We start from the raw sequence: 23,791 nt of genomic DNA on the forward strand, positions 1-23,791 counted from the left end.
CTTGCTAGAAGCCTCCATCTCATCATACAGTTGGCAGAAACTAAAAAATGGGCAAAACCACTTCCCTCTAAGAGCACAATCAAGGGAGAAAGCAAGCTTTCCTTTTCAGTGGAAGTATGCATATATACAAATATGAAGCCATATACAAGTTATTATCAAGACACAACTAAACCTTCAGCTGTGAGCAACTTTCGTAGACTCTCTCAGTTCTACGAAGGAAGGTATCCTAAGTCAGGCACGTCTCAAGTGATTTTGAAGCTATTTTGCTCTTGGTGCCTTTTACTGGGTTTTTGAAGTAAGGAAATTAAGGTCTAAGGGGCATACAGACGGGACAATATCATCACAAGATACTGTGAGGAAGACAAAAGGAAACATGTATTACTGCCACAGACTATGAAGCAATGTGGAAAACGTCTCACTCAAGAACAGCAGATACACTCAGTCAATGCACTTATATATTATCGCCTGCTGGGAGAAGAGTAACAGTTAGTGCTAGATTCTCCATAAAAAAAGGAGAATGTAGGTTCTGAGGCTGCAGCTTCCCTATTACCTAATGATGCCATTACAAAACATTTATGTAAGTCAGTGTGACAGTCTATATAGTTAGGGGGAAAAAATACTCTTTCTGTGCTACTATCTGCATTATCATGAATGTAAGTATTTAAAAACACAACTTGAGTTTGAAGCCTTGCTGTAAATCAGTAAGGCACAGTCTGAACACAGTGGGAACTACCTTTATTAATTTGTATTATTTTCAACAATGATTGCTTAAACCATTAAAATCTGAGTCCTCACTATTTAATGACTACTGAAACAGCCAGACCTTCCCAGCCCATTTCATATTCTCCTGAAGCCATTTTAGCGCAGATGTAAGCTCCAAGCTGTAAACTTCCTCCATATTAACATTCATTGTCATATACTTAAGAAAAAGCTTTGGATCAGATACACGAGCAGCCAGGATCAGTCTCTCCACTGCCGCTGAATAGTCACTGTTATTCTGAACTGTCTGATCTTCAGATCTGTAAGTGAGTTTTCACAAATACAAAATTAGGTACCATACAGGCCCTGCGTCGCTTGCCTGACACTTTATACTGACAACAGGATTACAAAAAAAATAATGCCTTGTGTTCACTTCACTTATAATAGAGTATGTTAATTTCTAGACAAATTTTAGCTGATTATTCTGAAGTATTAAAAAGTTAAGAAAAAGTAACATTTTATGGTAATGAAAAGTAATAGGATTTAATGCCAGGGCAAAGTAGGTCTGCAATATTCACAGCACATTTCATGAAGAAATATTCAACTCTGGGCTGGAAAATTCAGTAAAGGAATGTAAACCATTTTATGAACTGGATATAGCAAGAATTCACGTACACGCTTGAATCCAAAAGGATTACTCATTTTTGACATGTAATCACTGTTGGAATAAGGATATGCCTAAGTGACATGCCTATGTTTTTGCAAAAGCAGAACTTACTCTTTAAGCAAACAAGCAGAGGTACAATAGCATACACATGAGAACAAAGAGATAAATCTTCTCATTTATCAAAAGAACAAAATTAAGACATGTATTCCTTGGGAATGGTAGAGGGGAAAGAAGACAGAGTACTCCAGTTTGAGATGCCCCTGTTCATCCTTCTTAACAAAGTAGCTTTTCTATGCAGTTTCACATTTTGATGCTGAGCCAGCCAATCTAGAGAAAACGGGGTCTTGAAAAATAAATTACAAGTACAATCTAGTGACAGGGGTTGGTGGTTTATGGACAAAAGGAAAAAGTAATAAACACATTTTTATCCGAAGGTATTAAGTCTCACTGAAAGGGGGGAAAATATCTAACAAATTTAATATTGAGATGTCCCCTATGAAGAGAATTGAGTAAAATGGCTTCATACACTTTCCAAAAAATAGCCAAGAAATGTTAGCGTTGCTTTTTGAAAGCAGTAACATTTTGACTGTGCCTTTCTACTCCACTGCTTAACCACAATGCAAGAATCTACACACTAAGATACCAAGTTACCCTGCTTTTGAAAATACAGTACGCTCTTAGTGTGGTACACACATTCAGTTAGGGAACACAGGCCAATTATCACTTTGAAACAGTGACTTTTCTGCTACACACATGTAAAAATAATAATAATAATAATAAAAAAACCCCAAACATTTACTGTTCTATAACCTTTAGAAACAAGGATTAAAAGCAAGTTTAAAACCAAGCACTGTTTCCCAGCCAACGGAAAATAAGATCTCCCATTAATTACATGGTCACACAGGTAAATATGATCAAAATGGTACATATCTGACAACCAACCTTTTCAGTATTATTTGAAGAGTCTGACTAGTAGCCATTGGACTTTGAATATCACTGGCATTTGAAACAAGAAATATTTCAATGGCCAACAGCATCTCAACCTCAGACAGGTAAGACGGAATGATCAAACGTTTGTGATATAAATTTCCCTGCAGTGGTGGGTAGCAACCCAATGCTAAAGCACCTGAAAGCAAATGCAGAAATGTAAGGAATTAGGATTACCAATACTGTTTTCATCAGTATGTGGCTAAGAATGTGGAAAAAACCCTGCCAAACTCTTAATGGATTTTACTATTTCACCTGTGAAACGGCCTGATTTGAGAACACAGCAAGTAGCATTCACTCATAATAGTCACTGTTGTAAAATGTTATTTTTATCAGTGAATATTATCAGTGACGAATAAAAAGCTCTGTCAGTAATCTGGGGACTCCCAATGCGTAATAATTCAAATACAACTTGGGACAGGTCAGAGAGCTTTATTAACTATGATCACAGTGAGAGGACATTTGAATGGCATCTGCCCCTTTATTCCTTTGTCTTCTGCCAAGTGATCCCACAGACCCAACCTATGTAGCATTTCAGAAAAAAATAATGTGACAATATGGAGAGATGGCTCTTGGTGGACCCTATCAGAGTGGCACACCCAGTATTCTCTGAACTCAGAAGTGGGGAGTTGAAAACAATCACAGACTGTTAGTTTTTAGTTGAAAGGAATTTTCTTCCAGTTAGGATAAACTTCTTACCCAGATCCCCTGTGAGGACAGGCTGAGAGAGTTGTTCAGCCTGGAGAAGAGAAGGCTCTGGGGAGACCTTATAGCGGCCTTCCAGTACTTAAAGGGGGCCTGCAGGAAAGGTGGGGGGGGACTCTTGGTCAGGGTGGGTAGTGATAGGATGAGGGGTAATGGTTTCAAACTGAAAGAGGGGAGAATTAGATTAGATATTAGGAAGAAATTCTTCCCTGTGAGGGTGCCCAGAGAAGCTGTGGCTGCCCCCTCCCTGGCAGTGTTCAAGGCCAGGCTGGATGAGACTTTGAGCAATCTGGTCTAGTGGAAGGCATCCCTGCCCACGGCAGGGGGTTGGAACTAGGTGGTCTTTAAGGTACCTTCCAACCCAAAGTACTCTATGATGATTAATAATTTTACCATCACAGCTCTAAACAGAAGTATAAAGAAATCTAATTTGCCTAGATGAAAAAGTGAAGATGATGCACTTTTTAACCACTTCAAGGTTCACATTTTTGGAATTCTGAAACTGAATGTAAAAAATTAATTTTGTCAGAGTTACATTTATTTCATGCCACGTAGTATGCACTGATGCATATTTTCAACTGTCGCTATTTTCCAATAAACATTTTGGTTACAAATAAATTCCTGATAGTGACACAGAAAGTACTGTTTTCTTCTCACAAACCATACTCTTACCCATTTCTCCCCAACATACTGAGCTGTTATGAGCATATGTTATCTAAAGAACTAGGGGAAGGATATTAAGAAGCAACTTACTTTTGTAATAGGTCCTAGCTTTAGACCACAAAGAACTTCTTCCCAAAGCTGTGATTAATCTTCTAAGTAAAAAAAAATCAATAGCTATGTTTTTTGAAAGCATGAAGTCTACTGCAGAAGATAAGACCCCAAGGTTCTTGCTCTCAAAACAGGCACTTATCAGCTCGTTAAAAAGGTAGCTGTACTGAGAAACATCTACAGTATCTGAAATGAAATGAAGAATATTAACTACTAAATTAAATCAAATGCAAATCTAATTGAAGAATCATTTCTCAATCAGTACCTACATCAGGACTCTTGCCTCTATCAGCAAAATGGAACAAGGTTGAGGTAACTTACGATAATGCTTTATTCATCAAAAGTCTTTTCGTAGTTACTTCATTCACACTGTGAAAGAGAAGTGTTAAGGTCCAAGTAATAATTTGCTGCCAACAAGATCAGATAAAAATATATTCACCTGCCCAAGCCTGTAAATACAATCTTCACCTGATCTCTCAGACTTAAAATTTACACTGATAAAAATCACCTTGGTGCTTCAAGTTCTGCTTCTGCTCTTAACTGTCCACTTCTGCTCAACTGTCCCCTTCTTGGCAGGACTGAGGAGCCTTGTATCCACCTCATGCCTCAAAGGACTAGATCCTTTTAGGATTCTCTAAGTACATGGTGTTCCAACTAAGCTCTCCTAACATACCTAAAAGCACACACTGGCAACAGAACTGAGGCCTACACACAGGAATCAGCTGAGGTTTCCTCAGTAGAGCCTAAGTAACTACGCATCTTATCTTGAAGTATACATCCAAAATTTGTCAGCTAAACTGAGCCCTAAAGAGCACTCAGTTCTTTAACACGGTATGTAAAAGCAGCCTAGGTTAGCTAGCTCAGTTATAGAAAGATAAATGCATTCGTCTGAAGTCAAAACAAAATGAATCACCCCAATGCTACCCCTGTTTTATCTTACTGTATAGACTGTGTATGATCCTTAAAAATTTAGTGGTCTTTCCTGTTGCCCTGTGTAACTGAACCAGTCAGAAAAAGAGGACAGGTGCATAAATGCTGCGTGTGCGCATGCACATGTCTGGCAAGAGCTGCAGAATACAATACATATTTTAACTGACACTACACTCTTTGGAAAAAAAACCATGGGCTTGTCTAAAACCACCTTACTTTTTCAACAAATTTTAGCCAGAAATCAAATAAAAACAACAGTACAGAATCATCTGTTAAATTTTTAGCTCGTAACACAGTACCTTTTTCTTTACTTACCAGAACAAATTTGAAAACCTGGTAAGTTCTGCAGAACTTCAAATGCCTGTCTGTATAAACTCTTCCTCAAGTATTTGTGCACTAGCGTACATAACAAATTATGTCGATCGAGGATGTCCATTTTATCACAGGCCCACAATGGTGTATTTGTGGTCCACTCTGACTCTGTAGCAAACAACAGTGCACTGTTATTTCTATGAACTGAAACTGCTGGACGCTGAGACTTTTGGCCATTAAGAATATACTGTAGACTGTAGCAGAAAACAAATTTCAGAATTTCACAGAAAATGCAGTTCTAGTTATTAATATGTCATTCCTTATCACACCAATACATCTCAGATGGACTCTCTGAACCTTTATATTCTAAATTACCCCTTTTATTAAATATCATGGTAGTGGCATACATGTGTGTATATAAATACATATATATCTAGAAAATTGAATAGTGAATTTTAGATCCTCAATATTACTTTCTAGAACACCTTCTATTCGTCTTTATATTCCTGAGTTTCTTCTCTTTTCAGCAGATCAGAATTCCAAAAAGCCAGTAATTATGGGTTATGTAACTGCAGAAATATGGTACTATTCTAAAGCTATTTTACTAACTGTGGACACTGTGAGAGGTAAAGAAACACTGCATTGACTGAAGCCTGAAAATCTTTTGACACTGAATGTCACCTGGCTCAAAGGAAATCTACATGGGGCAGGGTCACTTTCCAAGCTGCACCCTTCCCTTATGGCAGGCTTTTGAGTAGAACGGTGTTGATGGCAGACTACTGTGAAAACTTTCCTGAAAAAAATTTGCTATTAGTCATAATATTTCTTATACATATCAAGAATACTACTAACCAGTAAGATGGATCACATTTTATTTTTGTCGTCCCAGTATTAACTTTATTTAGTAACAGACCAGCTTGTAATTTTTAACTGAAATCTGTCAGGGGGCTGTTCAAATTTAAGTCAAAACTCAGTTTTTTGTAAGACAAGCTTACCTCTCAATACCCATGTTGCTCCATCCAAACTTCCAGTTTTAAGAAAAATTTCTGCAGCTTTATTAATAATTTGACATCTTGATGCTAAACTCCCTGCACCTATAAGTCCTTTCAAGACTGTAAAATGTATCTGTAGCTCATGCAATTTATCCAAAACCTTCCTTCCCTAGCATAAGAGGGAGAAGGGAAAGGGGGAAGGTCAAGAGAAAGCAATGGTATCAGTGAACACAGAGTATATTTACACAAAATACAGCAGATTTAATTTGGTGATACAGATTTATAAGCATCAGTTTAGTTATCCAAACTGAGTTGGGAAAAAAAAGAGCACAGTAAAATTTCTAATGAATAATAAGATTTTTTTTGACAAGGTACTCAAAACCCCACCACTAACCCATTGTTGAACAGCTCCCAGTACACTAGTCCCCATAACATTATTTCTATTATATAACGTTCCTATACAGTATTTTTAATATACTTTGCAATTAATTTATGTTTGCTTACTGTAGTATATTAGTATTTTTACTCTTTTGATTCCATTCAGCACTACACAACCTATACAATTCTAAAAAGATCATACAGAGAGTTTTCTTTTTGCACCAGAAGTGTAATTGTTACTGAAGCAGTTACTCCAGTATAAGCCAAAGAAAACACTGATAGTTGTACCCAGCAGGACAATAACCTATCTGGCCAACAGTTTAACAACCAACAACTTTCTCATTATATTCCAGGTTGATATCTAGACTAGTTTCCTACAGAAGCTTCCTCTTAACAACTTCTTGGTTTGTCTTTTCAGTCAAAGATGGAAGAAAGGTAGCAGTCTCGAAGATAATTAAGATCTGACCAATCTAAAAAAGATGGATCATTGAGTCATGGTGGGATATCAAATTAATGTCCCCAGCAAGGCAAGGACAGGCAGGATTCAGCACTTGTCCAGGCTGGTCAAGCAACACAAACGAAACTCCAAACTAGACATGTTTCAGCTCTTGCTGAGCGGCTTATTAAAAATCATGGTCATGTGTGTGCATGCATTGTGGTGGCGGAATAAGGATTGTAGAGGGAAAGGTTCAAGAGGTAGAGGGAAAGGGAGGTTCAGAAGAACAGAGAATTTGACAAAAAAAACGAAACTTACTTATTAAGAAGATCATTTTTTGAAAATGCTTTATGCATATGCACATACTTACTGTGGCCTGGCATATGCTTGAAATTGGAGATTTCTGAAGGCCTACAGGTATCTGCAATGGTTTATCTCAGCATAACCCATAAAAGAATACTAACTACATTACTGCAAGTAACATTTAAGGTTTAAAGAACCCATTCAACCACAGATGTATGTGGTTGAAGGGAAAAAATACATACCAAAAAGACTCAGGTGAAACTTTTGACAGCAAAGTAGAAACTTGAAATGTACATGCACACAAGAGACAGTACAAAATTAAGGAGGATCTGCATCTATTCCACCCTTCTAGCAAAAGGGTGAGTCTTCATAAAAAGATGGAAAGCATGCAGCTATGAGCACAAATGATCTATGAAGGAAGGGCACTCAATTACAATGCAGTTGTGGAATAAGATCCTCAATTGAATAAGAACCTCTGACCAGTCTTCTGAAGTAATAAAAAGTTGGTTAAAAAGAAACCGTAGCAAAGTCCTTCAAGATAGGAAATAGTTAAAGTAGGAAGTGGATGAAATAGTTGCCAAAGGAGTGTTAATGTTGCAGCATTCTCTACAACTAAATAGCCCGACAGTCTAGTGTTGCTTGAAGAGCTGTCTCCATGGAAGACCTATTCACATGTTTCAAAATGGCATGTTTTTTCCAAGTATATCTGTTTTATGAACTTTCCTTAGCTCTTATAAAGAATATTCCCTTCAGGACCAAGGAGCAAACATGTTTTACCTGAGAGTCACCAATCATCAAAGCTATGTGATAAAGAGGTTTGATGTTCGTAAGGGAAACTGATCTGAAAAGCACATTTAGAGCTTTAGGCAGTCCAACATATTCATAAAATGGCACAGGGCATGTCCTAAAGCAAAAATTACTTTGGGCATAGCAGGAAGAACAAATCCATCACTATCTTATTTTCTAGATCACTTTTTCGAAGAAACAAGAAAAGGGATCAAAAGCAAATACTAGCCCACAACCACAGGATTAGGGACTTACCCGATACCTATAATGCAGTGAAAGTGGTTGGAGAGTGCTAGGAATGACAGTTCCAGTTCATCCCTAAAGCACAGATCAATTTGATATCTCACAGTTTGGATAAAAATCATCCAGAGCACAGCCTCATTCACACTCCCATATGCTCAACACAGGTTGTCTACAAGGCTATTTAAGGATCTTGGTGAGCAGTCTGTTGAGAGGTGGGTTTGGTCCTAACACAACACTCTCAAAGAAGCAATGATTTTTTTCTCTAGGCATGAAAAAAATCATAGCATCATACGAACTGTCTACTTTTAGTAACTCCTGTTATACAAGATAAACACCACACATGCTTTTGACACCTTGCACCTCTGAAATTAGGACATGAATATGAACTACTCTGGAATATCAGAGGTCCTGCAACCTAAATATCAGGATCTCCCTTAAGATTGATCTGAAAGAAAGCTAAAATGTATGAAGGCATTTCCCCACAAACACTGAATATATGCTGTCTCTGCTGAGGAAGACAGACAAAACCCAAGACAAACTAAGCTCTTTTATGGACATGTAAGCACTGACCACTCATCAATGACAAAAATATAGACTACCTCTTCTCTGGCCAGGAATATCTTAACTGTTCTAACTGCTGCGTTTTGTGGAACAAAAATGCTTATAAAGTTCTAGTACAGTACTACAAAAGTGCTAATGCAAAGACCTTCTCTCCTTCCCCTTGCTCCTATACAGTACCACACTGTGCTGGCAGCCTGATAGGGACCTGCTAAAGACCATTCAACTCAACAAGCTGATGCTGCAAAATTAGTGATTCATCAAAATAGGTGTACTGCCTCTAGAATATGCACCTCTATTAAATACCTCCTAGGACTTGTGTTCACCCTGCAAACAGACTGAGCAGTGCTCAGGTTTTACATAACAGAATTCCTCAAGGTTATCCCCTAGAGACAATAATATGAAACACATTTTAATCCTTTGATGCAAACTATAGAAAGGGTTCCTTGATGACGATTCACAAAAAAAACCCCAAGAGACAAAAGGGGACAAGGAGAGTGTTTGCTTTTGTTCATAAAAATACGTGCTGGAAATCATCTTGTATGGGATGAGGTACATCCCAGTACACCATAGTTATTAGTTGTAAGGATCAGGCCCATTGACACAAAGGTAAGTTCAGAATGTAACCACTGATGAACATACACTCCAAAATCATTGATGGTTTATACTGTTTCCTATGTTGTCACTGGTCACTGCATTATATACACACTGCTTCCTTCCAAGAAGAAAAAGACAAATTTAACATTGAAACAGATCTTGCTGCAGTGAACTTATGACCAATACTGCATGAGGCCTGAAGAGTGTAAAACATCCAGTGAGAGGTCTAGTCTCTTAACCCTGGCCCTCTGTAATATCTGACAGCAAAGAAAGGATTGTAAGGGGTATTTCTTTGTGTGATGTGATTCTTTGCAAGATTCACAGAACTTGGAATCCTCGATCCAACAGAAGAAAAGCACTTCTAGTGACGTTCTGGGGAATAAGCAGTTCATCAAGTGCGGTAGCAGCACTGCCATGCTTCTTTTCTGTCTTCCTGGCCTTAACCATTCCATTTGAGGTCAGGTTCAGAAGCATCAGCGCAGGAAAGGGCCCACTCAAACTTCTATAAATATTGCTTGAGTTGGGAGGTCTCAGAATACAGCAGTATTGCCAGATGAAGAAAGCGACATTTCTGGGAAACAATCCCATTAGCACCTTGCCCCAGAATCTCAGGAAGACCTGTCTCCTAATCCAGACTCATCCTTAGCTCAGAAAAGCCAAAAGCTGAACCTGAACCATCAAGTTTCTAAATTGCAAGACAGAGTTATGACAGGCTCTGTAGAAGAATACTGCTCAGAAAGGCACAATAAAATGCTTTGCTCCAGCTGGACAATGAAGAAGTACTAAGATGGTGGGGAGGCAGGTGGCACATCCAGCCATTCAAGCAGAGAAAAGTTTAACATCTAGAAAAGAAATGACTCATTCTTTTTCTTCCAGTCAGGTTCCTATAGTCCAGTATACCTTTGTCCACTGCATTACTTTGTGATAGGAATACATTACACTTATCCCAGTCCTTCCAATGAAAATTCTGTCTGCTTCACTATGTTGTGAATTTTTTATTACTGGAAAGGAAAAAAAAAAATTAAAATTTTATATGTAAATGCATTTTTAAAGAAATTACACACTTGAAAAACACAGCAATTGTGAAAATACTAAATACACTTTCTGAAATATTTGCCATTAAAAGTAGCAACTTAACAGCAGTGCTAACACCAAAGTAGGATAAATAACTATAGTTTATTCAGATGCTATTTCGTTGTAGTCTAATTCATCCATAAGGTGCTTGGACACATAACATCGTTATTTGTAAAGCAACCTTTGCACCTTCTGGCACCATGAAGAAATGTTGGCAGTTACAGAACTGAGTAATTGCAAGTTTTTCTAACCATATTACACAATCACTTTGGAAACACTGTTGGTATTCTAGAGCAGTAGTCTCCAAAGTGGGGTGTGAGCACAATTCAGGTGTGGAAAGAAAATTTTTTTGTAGCATTAAAAAATAAAAATAAATAAAGTATTTTTTAAAATAGTGTTTATTTCATCTTTATCTCATCTTCTAAATTTCTATTTTTGTGTATGTTTTATAATGTACTTAATATATTAGTGCAGTAGTACATGTATATAATTTATAAATAAATAAATAAACGGGGGGTGAGTGCTCAAAAATTTTTTTACTGATACAGGTGCCTATCAGTTTGGAATCCCTGCTCTAGGGAAGGCAGACTAAGTTCCAAGCCCCACCAAATCTTCTGTCTGTCTCACAACTGGAAGCTGTGATAGTTGTTTTATAATATGGAAGTCTGTGGTCAGAAAGGTCATGTCACATATCTGGAATAAATATTCATCATGTTTTAGTAGTTCATACAGGTTGAAAAAGATCTGAGTCACCCATTAGACAGATATGTAAATGAAGGGGCATAGGGAGGAAAGGGATAACAAAACCTGCCAGAACTATTAGAAAAAACAGAAGGTGTTTTGTCGATCCAGCCCTTGCAGAAATTCTTAGTTCTTTAGAGAGTAATTCTGAAAATCCGAATTACAAAAAAAAAAAAAAAGTAGAAATTATATACATGATGCAACCCTGCTCAATGTGTTCTGAAATACACAAATACATATATAGCTGTATTTACAGTTCTGAAGTTTATTTGTGTTATTAAGTGTGTGACACTTCACATGGCAATACTTAAATATGTTTGCCTTTCTCCTGAGAACAGGACATTCTTACTAAAAGACTGCCAATTTTGGTTTCTCTTCTTGATTTCACAAAACTCAAATGTGCTTTCGGAACTTTCTTAAGTATAGGCACTGTGGATTTTACTTCTACTAGAAAATGGCTTCTATCGAGCATTTTAGCTGATTGTATCTGCACCTCAAGAAACTCTGAATATTGTAACATATTAAATTAACTAATATTCAGAAAACAGTATACGATTTTTTTTACCCCTTTTAAAAACCTACAAAGAATAGGGATGAATGAAAAGCATTGTTTGCATCTTAACTTTACCTGCATCAGCAAAATCACAAAAAGGAACTCCAGGTTTGTCTGTCTCAGAATCTCTGGTTAGTATTTCAGCAACACATAAAGACAATTTCTGAATATCATCAAAATGTTCACATCCAGTTCTTGCATTAACATACAAATCTCCCAGCTTGGTCCAATTGCTTTTTTCCTTGCAATGCTGTGAAGAAGGCAAGGGATAAATATAAGGGAACCCGCTTCCAGAACAAACACAAAATATATTGACATTCGAGAGATATAGCTGGATAGTCTTAAAGCAGAAAAAAAGATGCAGACAAAATGCTACTGCCAACAATCTCCATGTTCAGTATGGCACAGTTACACGTTGCCTAACTTGCATGGATTGCTAATCACTTTTGTCCCTCAAGAAATTAAAATCCTTTTTCCATTTATGTCATGACCCCAATTGGGGAAGTGCATAAATTATTCATCCTATTTAAGAACTGGCATTCATCCAGTATTTTACCATCCTTTTTTTTTTTCATGATGCATGCCAAATTGATAGTTATTTTCTATATGAATTAGTCTTTTGCTTGCCAGATCGCTTGATGACTGGTGTTAAAGGAGTAAAAAAAAAAAAAAAAAAAAAAATCAGTCCTGGTTCTTTCCTTCTTTAATTTTGGTCTCAGGATTTGTGCAGTAAGTGTTATAATATGTAAACTATATTATAATCATGCATAATAAGTAATCTGCCCTTGAACAGGAAAGACACAAGTGTCCAATTAAAGATTTTTTAATAATATTTTCTTATTCTTTAAAATACCTGCTTAGTGTTTCAAATTACAGCCCTTTACAATTGGGCTTTTTTATACCAGATATGAATTGTATCTGCTAAATAACACATTAAATAGTTTTTTGTTGAGGAATGATGTACCACTAACACCTACAAGCACAACAAATGTAAGGCATAGGAAGTAATTGCTTAAAATTACAAAATCTTTGAATTAGATGCAAAACCAAGATAAAAACTACAAGTATGTAAATTACAGAAAAGCCAAAGACAGTCTTCCCCTGCACATGAATCTTTCCCAAACACAGCTTTGCATAAAAACATTTTATCATAATCTCAATATACTGAAAGTCCACTAACTTTAAATGATGCAGAAATTGCTATTTCTTGTAGGTTTAACAGAAGTCATGGTTTAAGTATTCCAACAGGCTTGAAGAATGCACATACTGTACCTGAATTTCGGCCACTGCCAAGCTGAAGTCAAAAAGCCAGTTCTTTTCAAAATGTCTTTCCTGAAATCTTCCATAAGAAAAAAATATTAATACTTAATTATAACACATCCTATTGAAATAAACTATGCACTAGTACAAGGTGATCAAGAAATGAACTAAAAACTGATGTGATTTTTGATCCTATTTACTACACACTATGCAGACTGAAAACTGAAAGCAGACATTTACCATCATGTCAAGGGAAGTCAGTACATGTATTAAGCAAATAATTGAGCAGAGCTATTTTCACAGAAAATACTCCCTTGCCTCATTAGAAATGAAACTGAAAAAGGTATGAATAAGACTTCCAATCCATTAAGTAAATGCAGAACTGCATTGTATATATTTCTGACAGAAAAGTTAATTACATGAAAGAAAGCGCTATTCAGCTTCAAATACAGCATAGTGCTTTATTCTGATCCCGCCACTGAAGCAATGGACACACCTACCCAGTGCGATGCTACCACGTAGAGACACGTTACCTACACATGAATGAGCTAACGCACAGTTGAAGTAGCACAGCTGCTCAGTCTTTGTTGATACAGACTGTTTTTCTCAGTTTGTCCTGAAAATACATACAAACTAGGGAAACCTGGAAGGGGTCATTTCTTTGCAAATCAGACTCCTGATCTGAAAAGTGATAAAAATTACCTCCAACATGTATTGTAAGTTGCTCTGGTAAAACACTGCCATCCGTGGCTGAAAGGTACTCTATGGGAAAAGTATGAACAGCGGCAAATAACTTCTACAGTGCTTTCACTTGAAACAGTGATGGCTACTTGAAAAAGTAGATGCTGCATATTTAGTTTTCTCGAAGAATCAAAGGTTCCTTTATGAATCACAAATTTAGTTTCTGAATATGTGTGTGCATGTATGATGCAGACAATAAAAAAAAAAAAAAAAAAATCACAATCTTGTGCAAGTGATGGGAGACATCAACAGTTTTGGAACAGACTGGGACTGTGATCTCACATTTTGCCCAGCATAATCATAGAATCATTAGGTTGGCATAGACCTTTGAGATCATCAAGTCCAACCGTTGACCTAATACCACCATGCCCACTAAATCATGTCCTGAAGTACCATATCCACAAGTTTTTTGAACACCTCCAGGAATGATGACTCTACCACTTCCCTGGGCAGCCTGTTCCAATGTTTACCAGTCTTTCAGTACAGAAATTTTTCCTAATATCCAATCTAAACCTCCCCCAGCACAACTGAAGGCCATTTCCTCTCGTCCTATCGCTTGTTACTTGGGAGAAGAGACTGACCCCCACCTCACTACAACCTCCTATCAGGTAGTTGTGGAGAGCAACAAGGTCTCCCCTCAGCCTCCTCTTCTCCAGACTAAACAACCCCAGTTCCCTCAGCCACTCCTCATAAGACCTGTTCTCCAGACCCTTCACCAGCTTCATTGCCCTTCTCTGGACACGCTCCGGCACCTCAATGTCTGTCTTGCAGTGAGGGGCCCAAAACTGCACACAGTATTCAAGGTGCAGTCTTGCCAGTGCTGAGAACAGGGGCCTGACCACTTCCCTGCTCGTGCTGGCCACACCACTTCTGATACAGGCCAGGATGCTGTTGGCCGCCTTGGCCACCTGGGCACATTACTTGCTCATGACCCTACTCCCTAGTTGTCTTGACGCAAGTGGTTATGCAGTCACACAGTAAATGAAACCAGAAAACTACTTCAGATTATAACTAATCCTCTTACGGCCTAGAAGGGTTGTTTATTGCAGAAGTACTGTTTGCTTATGCAGGCCTAAATGATATATCAAACCATGATGGTTCTAATCTGACTACAGTTATATTAACTTGTAGCACAGCTGGGAACACATTGTACACTGATGATCAATATGGAAAAAACTAATCATAACTGGGGTTAGAATCTATGTTTTGACATAATAATCCTTGATATTTGAAGCAGAGTAGATTGACAGCACTTTAAAATACAATTAAGCATGATATGGTAGTATTTTCATCCAAAACACTAAATTTGCATTTTCTAATTGCCTTTCAAAGCTTTTACATAAATTTATAAAAAAATAACCTGAAGAATGAGCTAGGTAGAGGCAGTTATAAAATAGCTCATTGAAGACATACCTGGATTTTATGTTCAAAACAGTATTTATCTCCTGACTGGAAACTTGCAATTGGTGAAGAAACTTAATAATACAGTCAAAATGTTCAAACTCAAGGAACATACCAGCATCAATGAGCTGTAACATCAAACAGTGGGAAGAAAAGTAAGCTTACCAAAAAAATGTGATCATATATGTTTCCAGAGGCAAGTGGCAAACAACAGTGGGAAAAACACGTCACAGTGAATCTCAGTCAAAATATAAAGGATAAATGGAAACCTGCACCACAAATTCAGCCAGTCACAGTATAACTTTAAAAGACAGTACTGAAATTATATTAAAGTGATATGTTTGAGTTTTAAAACACGCAAGGTATTTCAGAAAATCCAACAAGTATCAGTAGTACAATCAAACTCATACCTTACAAAAGATACTGATTAATGTAGGCACTGCGTCTCTCATATTCAAAGAAGCCACATGCTCAAAAACTTTCAGAAGAACATCGACAGCTGGCTAATTTAGACAAAAAAGCACAATCAGTTTTGCAACTCTGTTCAACTAGAAAGCTTAGCTTTTACAATAGGAACTTTTGAATTGCTCTTTTTTTTCCCTAAGATTTGAGTACCAAAGTTAAAACAAACTTATTACTATAAATGGCACAGTACTCACAAAACTAAGAAACTACGGATCAAAGATTTAAAAAAATATTACAAGGTCACCTACCAGTGTATTGATTCGTACAGTTACATTCAGTATCTGAAATACTTCCTGCAACAAACAGTTGTCGAGCAAAGAAATGAGAAGATCATTCAGCACTTGAAAAGCAAAATCCACACCAGGAGTAACTTCTCTGTAATATTTCACAAATATTTGGACTGAAAAAAGCAATTAAATTAATTTCACTTTGGGGTAACTGATGCTAACTATTTCAACAAATTATTTCCTTAAATTTTAAATGCAATTTAACAATCCTTAATTATCCAGGATATTATGGGACAGGGAGATGGAGAAAAATGGGTGAAAGGATCCAGTTTGAATACAGTGTTAGCCTTTCTAGACTCGGACTTACTATTGTGAAATATCTCGTGTCATTGAGCTGAACACCATAAGCCCTGCAGGCTTCAAGAAAGCTTAGCTGATTTGGTGCAACACAAGAAAAATTCACAAAACCAGGTTAGATGTGGTAAGCACATCAAGGCAGTAGGGCCTTTCCAGACATGAGGCTCTAGGAAGCAAAGTGCAGCGTTATCATGGATGGTCTTACAACCTGTTCCCACGCTAGCCTGGGTAGACGTGTACTGTAGCCTGCTGGTACCCAGTGTTACCTGCATGACAACGCTCTGTATTTCAGCATGGCATCATTACTACACACGGTGCAACTGGATCCCATGTTCACATTGTGCTACACTCTTAATAAGCTTTCAAAAACTTAAGATTGCTCAGGACAGGCACAAAAGGAATGACTGTCCAGAGTAAAATTTAGCCCTTTCTAACTGAACTCAAAAGCTCAGATGGATCTGAATCAACTACAGTCCCTAAAATGTGTTAATCATAATTGTCTGCAGACATGGTAATGTGAAAGGAATAAACTAAAGCTGTTTGGCTGATGTAACAGCACTTCATTTCAAGAGCTTTAATTTCTCAAGTTCGGCTAGGGTGTTCAAAAGTGCCTTAACAAAATTTTGCTTCTGTTAAACCTCCCCCCCGCCCCAGTTACTCATTTCTACTCTCAAGTCTAGTTCCATTCAGGCTAAGTTCATTTTCTGTGGAACTAAGATTCGTAACAACCTCCTGACCTAACTGCGTATCTAAATACCTAGCCTCAATGGGAAACTGGAACATGAAAACACATACATTGGATGTATTCCTTCGACATCAGAACTTACCATTCACTGTTGAAGTGGTACCCACTTCTCTCCTGACAGCCTATTTAATTTGCTTTAAATTTGCTTTAAATAAGCTAAGTATCAAAGATACATCAAAAGCTACTATTCTATCATACCTGCACGTTTTAAAAGGCCTGATTCTTTGATGCTAATGTAGGTCCCAAGTATCGCCATGCAAATCTAGAAAAAGTGGAAAAAAAATCCATATTAAAGTGTATTTCAGTTTATGCCGGACAAAAGAAATACCCACAAACATGAGCTCTATATAGGAAAAGAGCTTTACATTGCTTCTATTTAACCCATACATACTGACAAATAGTATAAGAAGGTAATTGGGTCTGCAGGCAAAGGCACTGTCAAAAGGACAGCAAACCACATAGAAAAATAATGTAGATGAAATGTTTGGGAAAGGAAAGGAGCTACTGGGACCACAACTGCATGCATGTGTGTATGTATATTCATAGCAAACAAAAAAAAAGAATTTGAAAACACAGTTTCTTTTAATTGGTATAAATATGGCAGACTGTAAACAAACAGAGAAAGGGAAGCAAAAAGGTGAAAGTGAAAACAGGATAAACAAAAATTACATGAATGTACCAACTAAGAAGCAGAAAAAATCGTCTAGAAATGAAGCTGGTAACACTGATTGTCACAAAGAATCACTGATAAGGACACAGAAGAAAAAAACCTCAGAACTAACTCTATTTAATGAACCATTTCACCCCAGACTCACTTAATAAAAAAAAAAATTCCACATCTAGATATTTTAATGTGTTGTTTGGTATTGGAACATTCTTGTCTTAATCTTAAGCTGTCAGCTTTGTGATACTTACATATTTTGCTCCATTTCTGCAGATGAAGAAATGAAGACTACTAAAATTATATCTTAAAATTACAAGTTAGCAAAAAACCCACCCACACTTTCAGATACCCTTTGTCACTTCTGGAACATTTACAGTTTTTCTGCACAAAAATGTAAATGGGTCATATTTAACACTATTTTGTGAAACAATGAAATACCAAGAGATAGAAAATGCCCTACATTAGTCATCATGTTACTCCAGAATTGAGTCGGGTTCATTTTTACGTGCAACTTCAAAATTAAGAGAGGATCCACACATGGAGCTTGTTACACAGCAGCAAATGAATTATCATCCAAGTACTGGCTTGTGGCCAAGATATCTTTTTTTTTAAAAAACCACTAACCTGTTCAGATCATCAAGTCAAAGAACACAAAAATTGTACATGTAAGTACTTTGAATATAAATAAAGCTTATTGTTTTTATTTTGAAACAGTGGCATAATGTTGTTGAACTATAGTCAAAGATACACCTTTCAGAAAATCATGTAAAGTCTTTGATCATTAATATATATGCAGTGTTACATGGCAATGGGTTAGCTCATTTAACCCACATCTACAATCCCAGGTGGCTGAGGGCATTTCCAAAACAAATGTTAGCACATGCTTACAGTATGTGAATTAGTTTGCTTTCTTTTGGAATCTGTCTTCCTCCTCCTTTGGACTGACTGCCAAAAAAACCCAAGATTGCATCTGGAGCTCTGACTGTTCCAAGTATTAGTGAAATTGCTTGGAAAATCCAGTTGTAGTAGTATTTAATCATGGGACACATTAACACATTTTGTTTCTTTTACGAATGTATTCATTTACAGTTTCTAGGAGGCTTCAGTTGGCTTAGCTGTTTCAATTTTAAAATGGGTAACTGAACCTACTGATCGTGTAAAAATGTGAGAACCTCTAAACTTTGAGTTAACCATAACAGATTTTGAATGAAGGTACACGAAAGAGACAATTCCCATTTTAAAAAGGCAGTATAGGTCACTCTATTCTGTCACCTATCAGTTGATTCCACATTTAACAGGACAATTTAATAAAAACCATAACAAAGGGCTATGTATCTTATACAAGCAACTGACTGTCCAGTAAAACATGGTTCTACTACAGTAACACAGAGGTGCTTAAATCAGAATAACAAGCACCAGAATTTATGAAATCCTTCAGCATCTCCCAGTCAGTGTGCATGCTGATGTTTAACGAGGGGAAAACCCCATGCTGCAGCCTTTCACTCAGGATCCTTTTTACAAGAGATTCTGTTTATGAACCCTGTGACATCTTTAAGACTCACACTCCATACTGAATGTGCCTGAAACTGACCAACAGGTTTAAAAATTACTTAAAGGCTGTTAGAGACAGTAATAAAAGGACAGTGCAACTTTAAGTCTCATTTCTTTAGGAAGCCAGATTAAAAGAAAACAACAAACAAACCCACAACAGAATCATACACCCAAGGCCCTGAAGTTGCAAGATGACATTAATGAAGACAGAAATCCTCCTATTTTATATTCTGTTTGTTTCCAGTTAGAGGTTTATAGGATCAAGGAAAAAGAAAGTAAACATTTCTCTAGTGGATACGAGTCCAAAAACGTTAAAGAAAGGTACACAAAGCTAAAATAAAATCAGACAGAGAAATACAGTTTGCATAAAGATGTGTTTTCAAACGACTTATTCAACTGTGCAATTATTATCTATGCTACAGTCTGAGTGTCATTCAGGCCAAACTGAATTTACTGTAATTTCACTTTACGCCCAGTCTCTTGTCCTTTCCCTCGGCTCCACTGTGAAGAGTCCAGCTCCATCTTCTTTATCCCCCGCCCCCATCAGAAACTGATACACACTGTTAAGATGCCCCCTCCCCCCCTTTAAATGCTTTAGGGAGTATATAAAACAGAGTCTTAATAGTTTTGTTTACTTTGCCTAATACAAAAGAGATTTCACTGTTTGAAATTAAAGGCATCTTAAAAAAAAACCGAAACAAAACAACTGGTAACTTGTAGAACTTGCTGAGCTCAGGAGTATGCTGATTTCCAAAACATATGAAGTTCTTAATTCTTAAGTAACTGCTGTGCTGCGTGATCAACCACAACTGCTAAGAGTGTTAAATTCTAGTAAGTTATGCCTTAAAGCATCAACTAGTTACTTAATGAAAAGGAAGAAATATCCATCATGGGGAAACGCATTTCTCTGCAAAAATTTTGGTAACAATCACTACTGAAAACACAGTACTAACCAAGTGGACTACCAGTCTGCGTGACAGTTCCTAAAGAGATTTATTTCCCCTGTATTTGACTAGATGACTTTGTTGCTGCTTTACCACCTGTCTTCCATTTACGTACTTTGGTGCCACCACGAGGTGCTTGGTCTATTATCATTTTTAAATGGACAGTTCTAAAAAAAATAATACATAAACAAACAAAACCTAAAGTATACTTCCTGACTACCAAGAAAGTTAGGCTAAGTTTGGTTGGCAGAACAGTAAGTGTGCTGGAGTGCTGCACCACAAGTAAAATCAAATGGAATGGATTTTTAATAGTTTTAGGCAAATAATTTAGTTCTTTAATGTGTTTGTATATAATGAAGCACTACAAACTATGATAATTCAAACAAACTAGCTGAAAATTACTGATATTCACTACAGCCTGCTAAAGATACTTTGCAGTTGAGGAAAAGGGAAAATGTCCCATACAAAATTACTCTCAGATGATCTGAGTATTTTTAAGCTGTCATACAGATTTTGAAAGGGGTTACAAAGCATTAGGAAAAAAAGTCCCAGCTTTTTTGAGACAAAAACATAAAAAGGAAAAGAGAAAAAATTAAGAAAAATAAAACCAAATTACACTGATGTATTTTAGAAATTCTGACACAGCATATTTAAGATATGAAGGAGATGGATAAGCTCCTTTAGGTGCCTTTTTTTTTCTTCAGTATTTATGGCTAACAGGTTCACCACAATTTTTTTTTTTTACATTTTGATTCTGTTATTTCATACTTACTGACACCAATGATAAAACCGTACTCATACCAGTAAGATGGTACATAAGAAATAAATCTTGTAAGACCTGATGAGGACAAGTTTAGGCATTTGTCTTTGTTTAGTTGTTTTAATGGTGGTCTTTGCTTCCAAGTGACTTACAGAACCACCTAAGTCTTGGTTCCACACGGCCAATTCCAAAATCTTACTACATGACAGCACAATTAGCTCGCCTTTCACAGTTCCTGGAAATATTACAGACTCATAATTTCTTTTTTTAAATGGATTGAAAACACATCTACTTTGCCCATCACTGAAAAGTACTTCTGCTTGCAAATATTATGAGAACTGTTGCTCCATTTAAGGAGACTACAGCACCTTTAAACAAATGTGTTCCTGTTGCACAAAACTTGCAGGAAGTAATATACCATAGATGGCTTTTGACTTTAAGAATACATACAAAGTCTTTTGCTTACAGGTCTCTGATGCTTGGGATAGAAATGTCTCAGAATCTCCCCTTCTACTCTATATTCGTACAGCCTAATTCTTGCTCTTTTGCTGATGTCTGCTCTTTTACAAAGTCTACTAGTTCAAAATTCTACCATTTTTTAAAAAAAGAACTTTAAAAGGCCTTGAGAGGAAGACTTTCTGAACATTTTTTTGATTCATCAATCACCAAAATTTACTCTATTCCCATATATAAATGAGTAAAGGAGATGTAGCTTTGCACTTTAGGAGCGTTCACACTTACAATCCATTCCTTTCTTCAATAAATCTCTTTACCTTTTCATCCCCTTGCTCAGGAACATGCCAAAACCAACATTTTGCTCTTTCACACCCACGCAAAGTTGTGAAATAAAATCTGCAATATTTACGGGGCAATTCAATCGTCTCAAGGATCTGCTGGACTGAATGAGAAGCCTAAAATAAAATAAAATTAAAACAAGCAGAAAAAAAACAACAGATGATATGTTTTGAAAGCAAATGTGCTCATTTTTTTTTAGAATTGCAAAATACCCACAAATTACAAACAAAAGCAAAAAACCCATGATGTACAATTAAACCTCTGAAAGAACCCTCATCTCTACTGTATTTGCAGCACTTCAAAGCAGACCAAGATCAATCCCTTGTCGTGTCGTGTTAGTGTCTAACACCACGAAAATCTGTCTTGAAGACCACAGAGAGAATGCAAGAACTGCTAAATGAGACAGACAATGAGTAGAGAGGAGGACAAAAAGTGACAAACTCCTGCATGGCTCTGGATAACAGTCTGAGAATTCTGGGGCATCAATTTCCTTCACCCTTTTTCAGTGCCCAGCATAATGGATAAGGCAGCCTGTCTTAAACGTGTGAAACTCTGGCTGCTTTTCAATTCTACAGAAACAATAAAGCAAAAAGTATTATTTGATTAGCTGGAAATAGAAATCAACAAAGCTCCTCTGTGAATAGCTGTCCCCTTATCATTGATTTTGTTCTCAGAAATTATATTTACTCAGTGATAAGATCTTCAGAGGAGTAGAAACAGAAACATACGTAGATTCATAATTTCTGACTAGAGATAAGGAGAAATGTCTGAATATATGTAACAAAATCCGTGGCCAAAGGATCAGAAATCATTAAGGATTTAACAACTCACAATTGCATTTTTTTCCATCTTCCATGGCCCAAAATCTCCACAACTTTGGAGTGGCAGTGAAGAACTTTTTCCGGAAAATCTGTAATCTAAAAATTAGGATGAGGGCAATAAATGGATCATACAATAAAACGAATCATACTGAAACCACTCTCATTTATCTTATCTTTCAAGTCACAGCAATGATTAATGAAAATTTGATTAATACAATCTAAAGCCAGTAATTTAAGTTAGTTTTCTTAGTTATCCTAAAACGGAGACTTTATACAAATTTCAAGAGTAAGCACATTTAAATTAAAAACTTCACTACTTTATCCAAGGTTTCTAATCTAACTTACAGAGATCAGAAAATAAATGGAATAAAAATATCCAGAAGTTGTAATTTCAAAGGAAAAACAACCCCACACTTTATCAGTAATGTTTGCACATCCACATCACTAGCCATAAATTTAAACTATTTTTCCAGAATTGAAATAAAACCTTTCACACTCCATGTTTTAAGCAGTACAATATCAAGCTTAAGCCCAATGTAAGCTACTGTTTCTTAACCATGAAACTTGGTTTTAGAACTTCAATTATTATTGATAACAGATTTCTTTCTCTGAAAAATGAATAATGTTAGTGGAAGATAAAAGTTCAAATTTTCAACTCTACATCTAAAGAGAAACAAGAGCTTCTGAATGCCTTGCTTTCTAGTGTTCCCATCTGGCCCCCTGAAAGAACTGGGTATTCAAAAGGCAGGATGTTTAGTCCTTTCTGACAAACTATAGTTATCAAATAGTATCCAATAATGATGTGTGTTCTACTACAGACTTGCCCTAGGTACATTGTTCTTAATCTGCATATTTTTCTAAACAGATAGGACTATCACAGGATAGGAAGGAGAAATATAATGTAGAACAATTAAATACCTAAATGTTACGTACTGTCACACCTGCATAATTTTGTGCAGGGATGGGGGGAAATTTGGTAAATTCAGGATTGGATAAATTCAGTGACAGTAAAAAGACTGACAAAAGTCAATGACTAGCTGCAAAAAATGCCACTGGGAACTTGAGCTCTGAAGTCTTTCCTCCGGATTCTTGCTGTCCCCACAGCATAGAGTTTCTGACCAGGTCCTTTCAACAGTTTGTACTCTCCCTGCTGACTGTTATGTCAAGTTCGAAGGGGAACAGGAACTGAAGTGAAATAGCCAATCCTGCCTCACAGCTCTGGGGGAAAAACCAGCTGTTTCGCTCTCTCCTAGCACAGAAACTCTTGCTTTGGCAACTGTTTCAAATGATTTTAAGAAGGAAGATTTAGAAAAACTCTTCAGAAGGCG

General features: G+C 36.8%; 1 protein-coding gene across 1 annotated transcript in view; it reads right to left on the reverse strand.

Moving 5' to 3' along the window:
• Positions 1-805: 805 nt before the first annotated feature.
• TOPAZ1 (testis and ovary specific TOPAZ 1) overlaps positions 806-23,791 on the reverse strand; it is a 41,216-nt gene continuing 18,230 nt past the window's right edge. The window contains exons 8-21 of the mRNA XM_086468528.1: positions 22,474-22,559; positions 21,621-21,758; positions 17,127-17,190; positions 15,848-15,999; positions 15,545-15,637; positions 15,147-15,262; positions 13,005-13,071; positions 11,808-11,982; positions 10,265-10,365; positions 6,067-6,232; positions 5,075-5,239; positions 3,812-4,015; positions 2,309-2,492; positions 806-1,019 (exon numbers count right to left, since the gene is read on the reverse strand). Coding sequence (XP_086324654.1) covers positions 806-1,019; positions 2,309-2,492; positions 3,812-4,015; positions 5,075-5,239; positions 6,067-6,232; positions 10,265-10,365; positions 11,808-11,982; positions 13,005-13,071; positions 15,147-15,262; positions 15,545-15,637; positions 15,848-15,999; positions 17,127-17,190; positions 21,621-21,758; positions 22,474-22,559 — 1,925 coding nt within the window. The remainder of the gene's footprint in view (positions 1,020-2,308; positions 2,493-3,811; positions 4,016-5,074; positions 5,240-6,066; positions 6,233-10,264; positions 10,366-11,807; positions 11,983-13,004; positions 13,072-15,146; positions 15,263-15,544; positions 15,638-15,847; positions 16,000-17,126; positions 17,191-21,620; positions 21,759-22,473; positions 22,560-23,791) is intronic.

The sequence above is a fragment of the Leptosomus discolor genome, chromosome 7 (assembly GCF_034619465.1).
Source record: "Leptosomus discolor isolate bLepDis1 chromosome 7, bLepDis1.hap2, whole genome shotgun sequence".
Taxonomy (NCBI): domain Eukaryota; kingdom Metazoa; phylum Chordata; class Aves; order Leptosomiformes; family Leptosomidae; genus Leptosomus; species Leptosomus discolor.